Raw genomic sequence first — 18929 nt, 5'->3', positions numbered from 1 at the left:
AACTCTGCTCGTATAATTCAAAAATTTGATGTTAATCAACACGTCAATCAGTAATTCAGTGAAATAAAAATTGAATTAAACCAATGACCACAGAGCCGGTAATCATCTATCACAAATCGAACGACTCTCGTCATTTAATGATTAGTCACTCTATCAATCATTCATGTAATCAGTTCCTGCGCTAACTAAGGTATTTAGGCCCATGCCACAGATATCGGAGAACCAAGAGGGTCATCATGCAGCTAGGCCGACACCACGCGGGGCGGGCAAAAGCATTATTTGAACAATTACCCAGGGTGCACTTGGTTATCAGCCATAGTTCTGTAAGGGTCAAAGATAATGGATGAGATCGCTTATTAAACAACATCGGGCATTGTTATCAGTAAAACAACGCACGGCTGGTCGCGTAAACAGGCTTCACCCAGTGTCCCAGAGAAACACACACCACATGTAGACAGGAGAGGTGTGACAGGAGCACGACACGCCTTGACAACTTTTCCTGCAGTTTGTCAACCCAGAACCACTGTGCACATCCAACCGTCAGCAACTGGAAATTTGGCTTCCGGGAAATAAAGGCGGCACAGGAAGACGAAAGGTTTGCTGAATGGTTCCAGGTATAAAGGTGTCTCATCACGAAAATCTGAAGAAAGAAACATCGTTTTGTGTACAAGGAACCGGAAAAGGTTGAAGAAACGGAGTTTTCTAACTCAGCCAGACGAATGTGAACAATGTTAAGCCAAAGAGCAAAGGCTTTCTCCATTGAGTGCCTGTTAAAAGAAGATTCTTGTGGTCGTAAGTCAGGTGAGGTCGCCCTTGATATGGCAGTGATTCATTGTCCCCTAAATTGTTCGACTCAAATGATCGGCGCACTACCACCAAGGAATAGTTCTTTTTAAATTATTTTTTTATACTGAAAAGATATATACATGGCTTTAATTACAGTACAGTAACATTTTTACGGTGCTCCACCTTAAGACGGTTCATATGTCAAAAATACGTTTGTCCAAACTTACCATAATCTGCTAATAGACAATCCTTTCCCCGTACGTAGAAAGGATATCAGCTTCCCAGTTTATTATCTAAGAATATGTTTCAAGGCTGAAGATTTTACATCGATAAATATACAATTGAGTCAAGATAACCATGGTACTAAAGGCCTTATCTATGGCATCCATTCCTGGTGAAACACCGTTGACTGTATAGACTTACATTTGACCAGACAGAAACTAGGTCTGTTTCTTGTCAAAAGAATGAAACTAACTATACAAACATTGAAGAGAATCAAATTAAAAGTTAAATTCACCCAGAATGATACATTGAAATTGGCAGGATATATATTCTGTTCTGTAGCAACTTGTCAATGGACTATTCTAGCACATCTGCTGTGAAAAAACTTAATATAATAATAATAGAACAAGAGGAAATTCTTCATTATAGAAGAACCCAGTAAAAGGACATTCAACTGCGTGAGTACTCAGTCTTATTTCATATAGGTCGTCTAGACTGTGGTTACTTAGTCGTTATTTTCTGTCCCCCTTCACACTCTAAATGGTTAATCCGAAAATTGGCATTCTTCAATATTTCTTTATGCCAGAGCAATTTTCCCGCCCTTGATATGGCAGTGATTCATTGTCCCCTAAATTGTTCGACTCAATAGATCCAAACTTTTGAGATGTTTTTGAGATTGTTTATGGCTAAACCACGCAGGTGAAGTGTACAATGCAGTGTCGGGTCTGTTTATGCAGAATGCATTTCACATTATCACAAACCCAGTAAAAGTTATTAATTTACAGCTGAAATATGGTGTGCTGATTTGGAATCTTACGGCAATTATAAGCACTTTCTTCGGGTTGTTTACTCTTGAAGATCGCTTTTACACCTGACCTTCCTGTAACAGAGATATATTCTTAGGTAAACGTCGTAAAACACCGGTGGAAGAAATAAAACAAAATTATATTAAATCGAAAACCAAATCTTTCCTCCAAAGAAATAATGAGTCATCTACAATGCCGTATTTTGGTTACATGCATGATAGAAATTTCTGAGTTTGTCCCGTATTGCCAATATTTTGCGCATGATTTTTTATGCAACCATTTTTAACTTTGTGAAATGCATGAATATCTTCACTTTATATACTTTATATACTGTATATATGTATGGCCATCTATATGCCTAGCAACTTGCAATACTAACTTGCATTTGTAGCTTATACAGCGTTATCATGGGCTCCTGTTGTTCTCTCTATACTTTTGTTTGTTCTTGCGTGAAGGCTATTTACATACTTGTTTTTGACACATGAACCGTAGTTTTGCAATATCCTGATATAGCCAAAACAGGAAGCTATAGTTGTTAATTGTGGAGAAATAGGATACAATAGTTCCTCATCAGCTTTATAATTATCACCCCAGTGATAAAAACCTAAAGCCGATGACCCTGCACTTATAATACCATGCGGGTCTTTATCTTGGCATTATGTCAAAATGAGACACGTGTTTGGTTTTAATTACTTATGTTGTATGTGACGTGTCATTTCGGTGAGTTCTGGAATTACAAGATAATTATAACCACATTACAAACGTTATAAAGGCTAAGTAGTCAAAATGTATCTATGTGACTTAGCCAAACCAAAATATATATTTGATACCCTTTGCTACTTTGTTTGGGATTAGAATTATTTTCGCTATATCTTTATGTGGAGAACAATGAGTATAGCATAAATGCTATATTGTTTTTTAGCAGATGAACGTCCTTATATTTGGTTTCGTTTAAATTAGTACATACATTTAACAACCACTTATACTTAATAGAAATTTGAACCTGACGTTTAGCGCTCTGAAAAAAATGCATAGACACTGATCAAATTTCAGGAGCTTGTTTTAATAAGTTGTTATGCATATAGGCTTTCCTAATTAATTCTTGGGAAGCCCACGACTTCTAATTTGGGTAATCATAAATAAGCAATCAAGGACATAATCGGGGAACGTTTTGGCTGTTTCACAGTCATTTGTAACCTATACAATAATGCCTTTTGATGGACAACACGTCGATTTCCAAGTGAAAGACAAATCTGGCCTTCGATAACGTTCTATGTTGAAAAAAAAACCCAGTTCTATGGGGATGGATTGTTGCAGTACTTTTCACCATTACTTTAAATGGAAGTATAAAGGAACATGTACATTAAAGGAGAGATCACGAGTGGGCGGATTTGTGTATAGAATTCTTCAATTCATTTATTTATTTTATTAAAATTAACCTATTAAGGGCTTATAGTGACATGAACACAAGTTGAGGACTCTTGAGGTCTGACAGAAATCATACAGAGAGGGGAAGTTGAAAGTTCGAATCCCAGTGGAGATGTGGATTGGACTGTCGATTTGTTGTATTTGTTGTCGTCTGTTATAGTTTCCTGGGCAGGAATTGAAATAAAATAAATAATAAATAAATCAATCAATAAATAATCCTTGATGATTTGCTTTTCAGAATCGCGTGGCAGTTGTCAGATCACGGCGGAACTGTGTCATGGTGACCTATGGCAGGCCTTCAACGCGCTGGGCACGGAAATGATTATCACCAAAACTGGAAGGTAAAAAATAAGAAGATAAAATACGTGTGCTCTTAACACTTAAGTGGTAAACCTTTACATAACATAATCTGTCTTCCCACTACAACGCCTCGTATAAGTGAAAACACCAATTAAATAAATGCATAAATAAACATACCACAATCGGAGCGGCTAACCGATGCGGTCGCTGTGCGAATAAATAATAAAAATAAATATACATACCATAATTCATTGCAGTAGGATCAAAGGGCCGTATGGTTGTTCCAGCCGACGGAAACATTCCGGTTCCTCATTCGCTAAGAGATTTTCAAAGAATAAAAGAGATAACTTAAAAGAATAAACTCCTGTCTAACTGGTGGCACAAAGACCTGGGAGCCCCTCAAAAATGCAGTCGCTCTGAGTTCAAGTCCAGATCATGCAGGCTTCCCCTCCGGTCGTATGAGAAGGTTAATTTGCCAGTAAGCTTCGGATGGGCGTGGGTTTCCCCCGGGCTCTGTATGGTTTCCTCCCACCATAATACTGACCGAAGTTCTGAAATGTGACGGAAAACACCAAATAAATAAATAAATAAATAAATAAATAAATTTAAAAAAAAATAAAATAAATATTAGGCCTTTTATATTTTAACGATCACGTCAAAAATTAACGCAGGGCTAAATATTTTAAGAAATGGAAAAATAATTATATAACCTTGGTAAATGAATTAATCCAAACTTCTTAAATTATTCAATCAAAACATATCTCAGCCAACGATCATTCAGAGCAAAGCAGATCACTATATTGCCATGCCGGTTAGATTAAGGGTTCGAATTCAACGCTTTCCAGCTCGTATGTTTTCATTAAAGAAGGTCTCTCGGGTATATCGGTTTTAATTCTTCCACTTATAAACCTTATACAGCCTTCCTATAAGTGAAATAGTATCGCGTAAAATCCCAATTAAATTTATTTATTTTTTATTTTATTGTTGTTTAAAACCATTCCCGAAAATTTTTCATTTATGCGATGGCAATTATGTTGCCTTATAGATGGAGAGCACCGAAGGGCCTGTCGTCAACTGAATGCTGACTTTTGGCAAGTTAATGACAAACTTTCTCACGTATAACGTACTAACAGATTTACCACACCACGTGGTTGGAGTCAAGTGGCCTACAGTGGTTTCTAGACTACTCAAGTGGTATTAGACAGCTTTTTGCCACCATGCAAGGCCCCAAGAGAGCGGGACAATCTACAAAGTCCCAGTCCAAGGCCCGGATTGAACCCGCACCTTGCGTATCCCATAGTGATTGAAGCGTCTCGCCCACTCGACTAAGACACGCTTCAATGAAACAAATAAGTAAATAAATAAGCATAAAATGAAAAAGCACAGTATCATGCATGATTGTTTGATGTAACTTTGCGTAATTGTTTTGTTTAAAGACGGATGTTTCCGGCGTTGAGGGTGAAGTTTAGAGGCCTGAAGCCAGACTCCTGCTATCGTATCTCTATTCACTTCGTCTCTATTGATCAGAACAAATATCGATACGTCTATCACAGGTAAGATCGATAGAAGTTAGCAAGTAATCGAATTATCCGCAATCGGCATACAGCATTGATTAGATTTTTAATGTATTTTTTTCTGTAATCATTTATTATTTCATTTTCCCCTGATTATATTAAGTTTTCCTTCGGAGAAGAACACTGATATTTACCTTAAGCGTTTGAGTGACTAATATTACAACTATAGGTTAAGACAGTTTAAAACTATTTTTAACAATATATCTCAAAATGCATTTTTTCATTAACTCAAAAAAGCGTTAAAAATAAATACATCAACGTTTTTTGTTAACCAGATCATAATGTTTCATCAGAAAGTATAATCTCTTATCATTACATCCTTTATTTCGTTTTTCTAAAATGAAAATTTTATACCTGCACTATATACGACAGCTCCAAATGGATGGTCGCAGGTCCAGGAGATCAGATGATGCCGGGACAAGTTTATGAACATTCTGATTCTCCACTAGAGGGCATTCACCTGGACGGACAGGTCGTTTCTTTCGAGAGGATCAAATTGACCAACAGTAATATTCCAAAAGAGGGACAGGTGAGAGCTTGGTTTATTAACCTGTTGTGTCCTCTATACTTCAAGGCATATGAGATTGCTTGTCTACAAGGCTACTTTAATTTTATTGGTTAAATTAGTTGGTTGTCTGCATTGACGAAACGCGGTTGATTACTCTCTCGTGAAAATACGATTTCTTCCACCCATAACTTTGACAGCTGTCTCTTTAGAGAAAAATTCCACAGTTCGACATTATATAAATATCAATGGAATAAAAACAAATACTGTAAATCTAATTGGTAAATATAAATTATATTCCAAGAAAAGGTGTATGATATTGTGGTGTTTTACTCGGCAACGTGAACCACATAGCAATAGCATTACCGTAAATAACATTGACGTAAATGGACTATACGTAGGCCTGTAAACAACTGCAGTTAAAGCGCCTCATTTTTTTTTTCTTCATGGTGGAATGGACCGTAGGTCTAGCATTTGTTCGATCACGCGACTTTTGAATTTTGATTTGAAATTCGTGACTATGGCATTAACTGTCAGTATGGCTATCATCCTATCTTTCCAAATATGCTTTACCACACTATGGCTGCAATGTGGTGAGGTGCTAAGCCATAAGCATTATTTCAAGAAATGCTAAATCAATTTCTTATATCATTTTCATTTTTCTTATATCACAGATGTGACTTAGTAATAATCCAATGTGCACATCACGGCTCCACTAAGGTTGAAAGAAACTTACTGAAGCTTCGTCTTCATGCAGAACTAAAACTTGGTACATTTGCACGCTATATTTCTTACCGGTACCCGAAAACTAAATTTGATCTGATTTGCCTCCAGATTTCCCTGGTATCCATGCAGAAGTTTCAACCTCGTATACGAATTACGGAGGTTTTTCCAGGAAACCTCAACGCAGAGAAAATGACATCACCAGGCGAGGACCTCGTTTTCGCATTTCCGCAGACTTCTTTTATGGCGGTGACCGCCTACCAGAATCAGGAGGTGAGTTCAATTTAACAAGTACAAAAGTAGGAGATGAAATATGATCACAGATGTCATCAGAGACAAAAATGGAATTCCAAAAGTGAATCAGTATATTACTTGTAAACCAGCAGGAATCCAGGTTTTTCAGGATATAAAGTTTATAACTGAGCCTGCGTTCGTGCAAAGAAAATTTGCAAGCATATGTTCACTAAGTAATTATGGAGACTGGACTTCGTAATCAGACTACTTACGCGCTTTATTTAGCGGATTTGCCATTTTGAGGAATTTACAAATATAGTATTTAAACTGTTAATGTCTGGAGTCGAAGATCTATAATCGCCCGGTAAATGATGCAGTAATTAAGACATTTAAAAAGTTAGCAGATGTTTACAATAATTCACGTCAAATTTGACTTTCGGATGCCGTATAGCAGTCGCTCACGTTATGGATTTATTTTCTAAATTAAAGAACCTGCGGATGGTCGTGGATTTCCCCTGGGCTCTGCCCGGTTTCCTCCCACCATAATGCTGGCCACCGTCGTTTAAGTGAAATATTCTTGAGAACGTTGTAAAACACCAATCAAATAAATGAATAAATAAATCTAAACTAAAGCTGTCTGTAAATATACCGCACAGTGCGCTTTGCTTGTCAAGCTGCCTAATGAGGTGCCAAGGAGGATGATTAATTCAACACCAGTGAAGTCGCGAGTTCGAACCCAGCCTCCGCTTATTCGAGGTTGCAGCTTAGGTCATGTTGGTTTATACCTCGTGATTTGCGGCGTTCCTCTTGAAATCTACCCATTTCCCTTTAGTTTCTTCGTATAAAAGAAACCAGGTATAAGTCGTTACATAAATTGAAACCATGCAACTTCCATTAACAAGTGAACAATGAGAGTTTAAAATATACCGTAATTATTAAAAAACAAACTGATTTAAATATAGTCCGTGATGGTAATACGGCCCCAACTTCATTATAAACGAATCACTACAACCGAGGAATTTTTAACCTAGGCTTAATGAGAGTGGAACGGGGTGTAATGGCTAATTTCCATTGCCTGTTGTGGCAAAACGTTTGACTAGACATGTTGTTGTAAGTGAAATCCAGCTCTTGCTGGCTTCCTCTACGGTCGTACAAGGGAAGGTCTTCCACCAACCAGCGGGTGGTTGTGAGTTTCATTCGGGCTCTACCCATTGTCGTCCCACCGTAATGTTGACGACCGTCGTATAAGTGAAATATTCTTGGGTACGGCGTAAAACATCTAATAAACAAAACAAATAGATGAAAGAAATACAACAGAAATTAACGCCAGGCTTCCTATGATACAGTATAAGAGCTATTGTCTATATCAGTCATTCCTTCGCATTGTTGACTGTTTGACCTTTTTACCTTTCAATATGAAAATCGGCTATTACAGCGCAATATGTCACGCACTTCATGGATCTAATTTCTAAACAAATTTACGCATATTTATCAGAGCTGACTCGGAACGACGATATGAAAACGAGTGCCAGAACAGATTTTTTAATTCATATTTGAGTGCAAAATCATTTTAAAAATACTGACCAGGAATGTTGAATGAAATATCTTTACAACACTAAATATTACATTAAATAGAAATAAAATAACAAAAATAATAATGGTGTAAGAATTTTTAATGCCACTCCTGCCTTTCAGAATATGAAGTCAAATGTCCACGTACTGAAACGTTACAATACTGTCTGCACTAATGTAGAAACATTACAGTACTGTCTGGACTTGAATTCTACTTCGTTTATGTATTGGTCAGGTCATGAATCAGTTCAATGTTTAGTTTGGGCCGACCAAAGGAGTGCGGATATCTTGTTTTCTTTTATGAACGGTTATCTCATATAACAAACATCTAGATAAAATAGATCGGTAGCTGTCAATAAAGACCCTCTGTGACCAGGCGTTAAGTACTATCTGGTATAGCAGCACGGTGACATCCGAGCGCTTTGCACCACGTCATATCATTGCACTGTTTCGACAGGTATAGCGAGGTTTTTGTTTGGCATATAGACAATAGGTGAGAAAACCGGTCTGTCACGAGGGCCCTGGACGCATCATGTGTTGTTGATAGACATAGATAACGGGATGCTCTAGGTTTGTCTCAGATAACAAGGACTAACCTTTATCTGGTCGAGTGGTCGGTGATGATATGAGTGCTTGGTCGTTTAACACCCCAGATATCACATATGTGCGTTCGTTCACAAAACCGTGGGAAAAAAAAGTCATTTTAAGACTATATGTGCCCGATATGATTAAAGTCCATTCCACACAGAGAAATGTGCTGACTTTTGGATTACTGACGATTTGCGGAAATGTTCATTATAGTTAGTCATTTTTGTCGTATTTTGACAGAGAGTGTCTTTGAATGCGTTTTTTCTTAAATATGTACGTAAAACATGATAACTAAGCAGACTGCGAAACCTGCTTTTAAAAAAGTGGTTCGGAAAGTACAATCTTTGTCCAGTATTGTCGGCTGCAGTGTTAGATGACCGATATTTGGTGAATTAAAAACTTACTTGAATGTATGCAGGAATGATCAAAAACACTTCCTACACACTTATATTCTTACTCGCATTCTTATTTGTTAAAGCTTTGCATTTTAAGGCACAGACCCCAAACCTAAACCTTGTCCAAACCTTGAGCGAAATTCCTCAGCTTAGAGCTTCAGTTCTTACATTCGTGTAATACTCGTCCAACATGAAAACCCTCCCATTTGACAAATTTATCAGATTAGTTAAAACGAACTTTAACGCATTTAACAAAGAAACACGGTTCACAGAATAAGAAAAGCAAACAGGATGTTTCAGTGACGTCAGGATGACGTCGTTGATTTTTCAGACACGAAATCAAGATAAAACTGAGTTTTGATGTCAAAATCCTTTATAACAGTTCAGATAACATAAAAAGAGAGGCACTTCTGTTGGACTTTCTTATGAATGTATTATTCAAGATATAGAACAGAAAAAAGATGGATGTACCAATCATAACTATTTCATAAGTATTTATGAAATAAAATATTATGATAAATTATGTCATTTCTTTCAGATTACCCGTTTAAAAATTGCTCGGAATCCGTTCGCCAAGGGTTTTCGTGAGGCCGGAAAAACAAGGTAGCTATGATACGGCCCTGATAAGACTGGGCGACCGCCTGGAGGGGGGATAGCTCAAGAGCTTATGTTTCCTGTTTGCTTTTGTCTTTGTCTATTTTTTTTGCACCCTTTCAGATATAAAAAGAACCCAAGTAAATGGTTTACTTATCTCTATTGTGGCGCCTGGCCCAATACCCACACCCTTGTTATTACATTGTTTAAAGTGGGCTGTCCGCTGACGTTTGATTGACAGATCACTAGTAGAGTGCCGCACGTCTGTGCAGATATGCACAGATAGCGGTATAAATGCCTTTGTCCGCTTAAGTAATGTCTGTAGATAGATTACAACGCACCACGTTCTGAGCGATAACCAATACAATCATCATTCATTGATGGTGTGTAATCTTCATTTCTTCAATCATGTGATGTATGGCTATATGGAATAGGGTATGATAAATCTAAGGTATAATATCGGATCGTGGATTATAGCTTTTGCATGAGCTCGAGTCGTGATCACCTTAATTCCAACGGTCACCCAGATACCGCTGACCTTAATTTAGGTCAGTAAGGTGACATACGATCAGTAACGAAACAAGACACATACACGAAATTCGCCCAGTATAATTGCTGTAACCAATGGATCGAATTGGCTGCCAAAAGGCGTAATATTTAGGTCAACAATTTTACTTTTTCGACTAGCACAGTTGTCTAATCTCTCGACAGTTCTAAAATCAGCTTTGATTTGGAGAAAAAAAAAATTGCCTAAAAATATTTACCTCCGTATTAATTCTGTTTTATTGTCTGTTTCTTTGAAGTTATATCAAATTAGTCTCAATAATATTACGTATGAAGACAAGTCATCGTATCCAAAGAATATTTTTTTTTTTTTTTTTTTGATTGGTGTTTTACGCCGTACTCAAGAATATTTCACTTATACGACGGCGGCCAGCATTATGGTGGGTGGAAACCGGGCAGAGCCCGGGGGAAACCCACGACCATCCGCAGGTTGCTGGCAAACCTTCCCACGTACGGCCGTAGAGGAAGCCAGCATGAGCTGGACTTGAACTCACAGCGACCGCATTGGTGAGAGACTCCTGGGTCATTACGGTGCGCTAGCGCGCTAACCAACTGAGCCACGGAGGCCCCTCCAAAGAATTTGTCTCGATGTTAAGAAAGTTTTTGCCGTATATCATCCAGCCTTTGATGTTTTCATAACAGTCACTTGTTTGGTTCCACTTTGATGTCATATGATTGAAATAATAGTAGACGAAGAAATCCAACATTTTTGTTTCTTGAACTCTTCATTGGGAAAAATTTATTTTGTAAATGCACATTGTAGGCGCGATCCTGATCAATACATACTGCTTTCATTTGCAATGATTTTTTACACGAAAACTCGTAAAACTGACAAACATCGTATAAGTGATTACTAGTTTTGAGGAACGCAAATCGTTCCAGCACCATGCAGTGAAAAGTATAAATGAATGAATTTTTAATAATCATAATAATCATATCTTTATAATAATTTCTTTTCAGAAGTTCACTGGACGCAATCATGGCTTCATTCAGATTATCATTATCCTCCAAGATGCCGTCATTACGCGATGATAAACTCGGTCATATCAAATCTGAAGGTCGGTATGCTGGCGAATGAATAAAACTACTATTGTCACCTTCTTGATATTAAACACTGCAGTCACAGCACACAACTTTTTGTTTAATACACTAAACACAGTCGCCAATTAGATGGCTCCTGGCTAAAAGACAACTTTCACGCCAATGAATATTCAAAAGAAATAAATAAACATGTAGGTTCCACCGATCGAATTACTGCACTTGTGTTTGGGAATATCTGCTTATTTTATTCTACTTTATTTATTTTATTTGATTGGTGTTTTACGCCGTACTCAACGATATTTCACTTATATGTCGGTGGACAACATTATGGTTGGAGGGAACCTGGCAGAGCAAGAGGAACCCACGACCATCCACAGGTTGGTGGCAAACCTTCCCACGTAAGGCCAGAGAGTAAGCCAGCATGAGCTGGACTTGAACTCACAGCTTATTTGATTGGCGCCCTCATAAGAATTCTTCACTTAGATGACGACGTTCTGGGTTTTGTAAGCGTACATGGGTACCACTGGTAACTGCATATTTATAGGATTAGTGCCAGTTTAGCGGATCTTCAACTGGTTTGCGTGTGAAGATTACTTTTTCCTTGTTTGCTTGATGGGGCAATGCGTAGTTGGAGGAATTATTATATTATAATATATGGGCATCACTGGTGGAATTGTATACTTAATGGTTTGTATAACAAGATTACTTTATTCTTCTTTGCATGGTTACATCGTGCTTAAGAATATTTCAGATGTTATAGGCCGTGAAGAATGCTATTGGGGGTTAGGCTGTAGAGCCTAGGGCAGCTATTGCATCACCTCAAGCAGTGCCCTTTTCCTGAGCAGTGGTGATTCGGGTCCAAGCTGGATAGACCATTGTTCTTTTGTAATACATTAGTACTAAGTTAATAATTTATCCGTCATCGTTGCAAAGGGAGGGATAAACTGTTGAATACAGTCTCTGAAGCCAAGTAGTTTAGGACGGAAAGGCTCCCCATATAAGAGAAATAAGGGGGTCCGAAAAGTATTAATCGGTAAAACAGTCTTCCAAATTTTCAAAAAAAAAAACTTTGAAAAACTATGCTTGTAGTGATGGAGTAGGACTGGTATCTTGTTGAAGGCCTTATATGTATATATAAATCGATTTCAACCCACGAACTTTGTCCCATATTTTTCAGCATTTTGCGTGAACCATGGACAGTTACAGGAACAGACGACAGTACCATCAACCTCCCGTCTTCCGCCCAGTACCAGTTTCCTCCACCCTGTAGCATTGTCCTGGTGTGGTTTTAAGGACCCTGTATACCCTCCACCCCCAGCCCACGTCCCGGGGCTGTACTCGCTGGAACTATGCTCTAAAGAACGGGACGACTTCACTGCCAGCACGTTGCTTTTACAACAGTACAGCTCAAGTTTAAAGACTATGCATACGTGTGGAAGCCGTGGGTTTGGAAGCTCTCTGGAGTGCCAGTCATCTCCTGCCTGGCAAAGTCATAATAGGTCACTGCACTGTGACTGTAGCTGTAGGACTGTTATGCAGGACGACACTCAGCTGAATATGACGGATGTGCAAGAACAACCGGCGGGAAAGCGATGTCATCCCGGAGATGCACATGAGGGAACGGACAAAAGACCGAAATCCGAAGAGGCTTATTAAATTTAAACCATTCTTTGTTACACTCCAAGATTAACACAGCGATCCTCCTTCACAAAGCTTCCTTGTGGGAAATTTCTCAGTCTTTGAAAAATAGTGCATTTTGTTTCGAGATTATTGAGGTGTTTATATTGAAATGCATTTTTCTTGGGACTGTAATTGCCAAGATATCGTTAGAAGTCTGTCTACGCTAGATGTATACTCTACAACATTGCTATTTAAACACATTTTTGGGGGATATACCCACCAAGAAAATATTTTGCCGACATGGCAATTCTTTTAACTCGTAAGTTTGGGGAAAATGTTTTGCAAAGGCATGGTCAAAGTACTGTAGATATGTCATTAAACCTCACTATTTCAATCCTTTCCTCCATTGTATCATTAGCGGATGTAACCCGTCATTAAGATGACTTCATTCACAGAACGAAGTCTTTCTACAGGGACCAGGGACCGAATTCTTCTAGAGTTTCTCAATCTTAAAAATGTTATTTATTGGTGTACCTGGTTATTTGTTCCTAAATAACCGTATGAAACCTGCGCTTGTATCATTAGCGGATTTAACACGTCATTAAGATGACACCATTCACAGAACGAAGTCTTTCTGCGAAGACTTGGGATAATGGGGCCAGGGACCAAATTTTTCTAGAGTTTCTCAATCTTAAAAATGTTATTTATTGGTGTACCTGGTTATTTGTTCCTGAATAACCGTATGAAAACTGCGGAAATAAAGTGCTGTACAAATTTACCGTTGTATTATACTTTATAACTGGATTGTAAGCATCATTTTCTTTCTATATACCGATGTTATTTGACTTCTTTAATAACACTACCGGACGTTTCGTTTCGTTTCGTTGCTTACACCAGCCCTCATTTAGTATATTGTGAATAACATCGCTCATCTATCGTGGAAAGCGGTATAAACAACCCACACACCCAGAATCGCCCCTTCTAGAGCTACGAAAGCGGATTTACCGATTAAGCGGCAGCTAAATATCTACCTTGAAGATCTACGCTCTAAATTTCATTCCTGTCGGCAAATATGGCAGTACGACAAGATGGGCTTTAAAATGTGTTGCTATTACCCTCCATGACCGCGTGATTCGGTTACCGTATTTGTACTCAGTGTATCAAGGGTCTTTGAGAGTCATCTCCCTTGTTCTAGCCTTGCGCTCCCTAGTTTAATCAGTGATTTGACACAGGCCACCTTGAAGTCACTACATCTATAATGAAACCAAAAAACATCTTAACACCCGTCCTTGACATAGTGTATAGCGATATCTTGGTTAAATTGGCCACGTGTAAATTAGTCGAGACAGATTGTCCATATTTATTTATTTATTTGCTTAACAAGTTCCTGTAGCTTTCCTACAGGACTTATTAAATAAATAAATTACTATTACCACAAATGAAGATCAGAAAACAAATACTTAACATTTTTGACACATGATCACAGCGGGGACTTCTTTACCTTCGCGACAAATGAGTTTGATTTAAAAACTCAGCCATTTTTTACTATAGTATTATGCTGTACTCAAGAATATTTCACTTAGACGAAGGTGGTTAGGCATGTGATCGAGGGAAATCGAATAGAGCTCGGTGGAGACCACCATCCTTTGCTAAAAACTTCCTGACGTGTATGTGGCAGCAATGAAACCACCAAGAACTGGATTTGAACGCCTAACCTTATTGACCAATCGTACATACATCGAGAACAAGGACTCGCCCAATCTGAATAAACACAGCTGGTTATCTAGAAATATTTCTACATATCCAGCTGAGTTTCTTCAGATTCGGACTCGCCCATCTCTACTTTTAACGGTCGAATGACTTTTGACCTTTCTGTTGTGTTAAAGTTCTTGTTACGATTTCTTGTTCAGTTTGTGCGATATTAAATACAGGACAGACAGTTGGTCCAATCAACATTTCAATGCTTCATTTTAAGTGGAGAAGACAACAGGACCAACGAGAAGGCGGCAATCGGAACATTCTGATTAAGTCCTTTCCACAATATCACATAAACTGAATTGGAAGCCTTTAATAATACTGATAAAACAGTTGATGCACTACAATCCACAGTTAATTGGTGGCACATCTTCAGATGTCACCATGACAAATGATAAGGCATTCATGTAACGCACTGATACGCATGTTCTTATCTCATCTTCAGATTGCGAAAAGTTATTCAGGGATCATTTAGACCATCCCGTGTCTCAATTTATTTGATTAGTGTTTCACGCCGTACTGAAGAATATTTCACTTACGCGTCCAGCATTATGGTGGGAGGAAACCAAGCAGAACCCGTGGGAAACCCACGACTATCCACACGTTGCTGGAAGAGCTTCCAGTGTACGACGGGAGAAGAAGCCAGCATGAGTTGCACTTGAACTCACAGCAGCCGCATTGATGAGGCTACTGCGTCGGTGCATTGCGCTTGCGCGTTAAACACCTCGGCCGTATTTGGATTGAAAGTAAGAAGATTACACAATTAGAAGAGCGATTGACAACTTGTTTGGGAATCTTTACATGTATTTTAATTTTTGTTTTAATAATGATTTATTTATTTATTTTATCTATTTGATTGGTGATTTACGTTGTACTAAAGAATATTTCACTTGTTCGACGGCGGCCAGCATTATGGTGGGTGGAAACTGGGCAGAGCCCGGGGAAAACCAACGACCAGGGCGGTGTTAATAATGAACAGAAGTAACTAAAACCAACAATGTAGCAAAATAAAATGATCTTAATTTTGGGAGAGCAGCCGTGTCCAACCCTAGCAACTGCCAGTTTGTGAACTTCGGATGCTGTCCAAGTGGTTAATTGTGTCGGTTATATTCGTGTTAATCGCGACTTTATTATCTTAACTTTAAGCTATTAAAGCTTTGACACAATGAGGAGAGCGTGGTTGATAGGATCGAGTTCCAATTGAGTGAATGTAACGATTCAGAGCGGATAATGTACAAGTCGAGCTGCGAACATGGCCAACCGAAAGCTAATATGTCACGTGATCGCTTCGGACGTGTATGGTACGACATACCTTTCCCTAGGAGACGGGGCGGGAGAGGACATTGGTGCCCGTGTTCCATGGACAGGTCAGATGTGTGACACAGGCACAATGACAATTTATATATTCATACACCGATGTATGAATCTAGACAGACCCTGAATATTAAGTATTACTCCGCCATGTTTGTTGTTTGGGCTAACTGGAGACGCCATGGCGCAAGGGCGTATGGTAGGCTGTATGATGGCAGTAGAAGCTTGTTATTTTGTTTTACTGATTCTAAGTTCAGGTACGTTTACACAATTAATATATCTACGAGACCTTTTTAAATATCAAAAAGCTCAATTTGGCTACAATTCCGTAGCGGTTGTAAAGATGTCACGTAGACTTCTTATTTGTGCTATGTGTACAAGTATATACATTGCCATATTGAGTTTGGCCGCCATCGTATAAGTGAAATATTCTTGAGTACGGCGTAAAAAAACAATCAAACCAATAAATAAATCATATGGGGTTTGTAGTAGGTGTAGATACAATGCGATTACAGTTTTATGAAGAAAAGATATATGGGTATTAATGTAATTCGCGTTACTAAGAGTTTAAGGCCATCCATAAAAATGATCGTGTAAATGAAAACAAAATCTTGAATACTGCGGTAAAAGACATAAATATATCAAAAAATAAGAACTTAAAATAAGGATAAAAATAGCTTAAGGAAAGAATAGCAATTGTTCCCTTCCAGCCTATTGCGAGAGCCAACATGTAGATGGTCGATGGATCGTGAGTTTCCCCCGGATTCTGCACGGTTTCCCTACTGTCATAATTCTGGCCGCCGTCGTATAAGTGAAATATTCTTGAGTATGGCGTAAAACAGCCAATCAATCAATCAATCAATCAATCAATCAATCAATCAATCAATCAATCAATCAATCAATCTCATACATACCACCTGAAATACACTAACTAGTAATATACTTAATTTAAATGTAGCCGAAGTTAACAAGCATATTTGCTACCCAGATAACTCCTTTTTTTCATCGTTAATTAGACAGAGAACTCTTTTAGAATGGGAGTTAGTGATCTAATTTTATTAGTGCTTAAGTGAAGAGTAAAAAGAGTAATAAGGCCCAACTCAGTTTATTTATTTCAATGTGAACTTCTCTTTTTAGCCTTTATCATTCCAAGTAATTCGTCCACAAATATAATAGGTAAGTCTTACAATAAAAAAAATATCGAGTAATTACCATTTTGGTCAACGAATCAACCAATTTTGATTATTTGCTTCCAAAAATAGTTTTAAAAGCTTTTAAATAGGCTTAAAAGTAATGAGCTTAATCACGATTAACTATGTTATACCATTTCAATGTTCGTCTTCTGTAAAGATTTCAAAGCTGACATTTCAATTTTAAGTTAGCTTCAACTGAGAGGTATCAGTTACTTGAGGAACTCTTGGTTAGACAAAGAACCATTTGTCATCAGAAATCCTTAAGAAAGTACGCACAAAAATAGAGTGCCGACTAAAACAGTAAGACCTTTTACCTCCGTTGTGGAAAGGAAGATCTTCGGTACGGTCTATCAATAAGTACAGAAGTTATCTTTTTAAGCCAGTGTGGTTTGTTACAGACTGTGGATTTTTCCTGACGCTGTCTGTGAACCAGACAGGGGAGATAACCTCTCCAAACTACCCCAATGACTACCCAAACTCCATCAGATGTATTTGGAGGTTCCAAGCACCGGCCAACCATCACGTGATCATAACGGCAGCTAGCATGACAGGAGAGAGGCGGGCTGGCGAGTGTAGGGACTTTCTTCAGGTAAACATGTGACGGTTAACATGTGAGCGCTGGTCAAGGTTATTTGGACAGTTTTCTGTCTTGTCACTGTTTTGTAAAAAGTGATTCATTGAGAGCGATGGGCCTCATTGCCAAGTATGAATTACGTTTTGAAAGATATCTAGCTTAACATTTTCGGAAATTTTGGTATTCTTTTTATTAGTGTGTGGTTGAAGTACTGTTATGTTGCAATCTGGATGAATTTTGATACGGATAACAGCTACAAATATTTTCACAATAATTCCTGTTTGTGCATATAAAGTAAAGGTATTAAAAATGGCCGAATGATAACTTTGTTGTTGATGAAGATCCTTTTCATCTCGCCGTAGACAGAATATAATAAAAGCACAAAGGTAAAAACCACAGCAGCAACAACAGCGTGATGCATGTGTAATAGGTAAATGATAACACGTAACCGGTATAGCATCTAGTCACATTACCTCGTGCAGTTAGGGTTTTATTCATTAACTAGAATGAGGTAAAAAAATGCAGCGACGTAAATTGCAATGTATCATACGTAAATGGCCTAGAATTATTTATAGTACTGGGTTATCATGACGTGCCCCAAATGAAATGATGATTCACAAGCCCTTGGTTTGTCTATAGAATTAAGGGCAAATTAAAGACAACAGATTATACTGGATCTTGTACAAAATAATATCTATAGGACATTAAACCAATGACAAGAGCTGTTAGAAGTTTCTTAACACCAAGGAAGTCAACCATAAGTAGATGATAAAAGCGTGGAGTAAAAGGGTGTTGAACAGATGCTTTCTGAAGTCTTTCATTTCTGCAGATACCCGTTTACCCGTTTAGATGAAGTGTCAGATTGTTTACTTGTCATAGATAAAAACCTCGTGAGTATACACATACCCTTCACCCGATGCGGTATTGGCAGGTTCGTTGTTGAGGACAACATAGACAGTGTTGCAATCAGAAGGGGCTGACACAAACGTTGACAATCAAAAGGCTGTTTATATTGCTACTGGAGTCTCAAGGCGACTTTTTTGTACGTAAATTGCGTCTAACGGCGTCAGCGATATTTATATACAGACATCACAAGGGAACAAAATGTCCTTATATGCGAGGTGATGTTATTCCTCCATACAAA

At 38.2% G+C, this 18929-nt stretch overlaps 1 protein-coding gene across 1 annotated transcript; it reads left to right on the top strand.

Moving 5' to 3' along the window:
- Nucleotides 1-728: 728 nt before the first annotated feature.
- Nucleotides 729-13716, top strand: LOC135461604 (T-box transcription factor TBX18-like). Its single transcript, XM_064738780.1, has 8 exons — nucleotides 729-801; nucleotides 3481-3583; nucleotides 4979-5095; nucleotides 5489-5645; nucleotides 6456-6617; nucleotides 9672-9736; nucleotides 11252-11349; nucleotides 12510-13716. The coding sequence occupies exons 1-8, from the start codon at nucleotides 729-731 to the stop codon at nucleotides 12986-12988; spliced, it is 1254 nt and encodes a 417-aa protein (XP_064594850.1). The 3' UTR covers nucleotides 12989-13716.
- Nucleotides 13717-18929: the final 5213 nt, after the last annotated feature.

The sequence above is a fragment of the Liolophura sinensis genome, chromosome 1 (genome assembly GCF_032854445.1).
Source record: "Liolophura sinensis isolate JHLJ2023 chromosome 1, CUHK_Ljap_v2, whole genome shotgun sequence".
NCBI lineage: Eukaryota > Metazoa > Mollusca > Polyplacophora > Chitonida > Chitonidae > Liolophura > Liolophura sinensis.
This window is presented reverse-complemented; position numbering and strand designations above follow the sequence as displayed.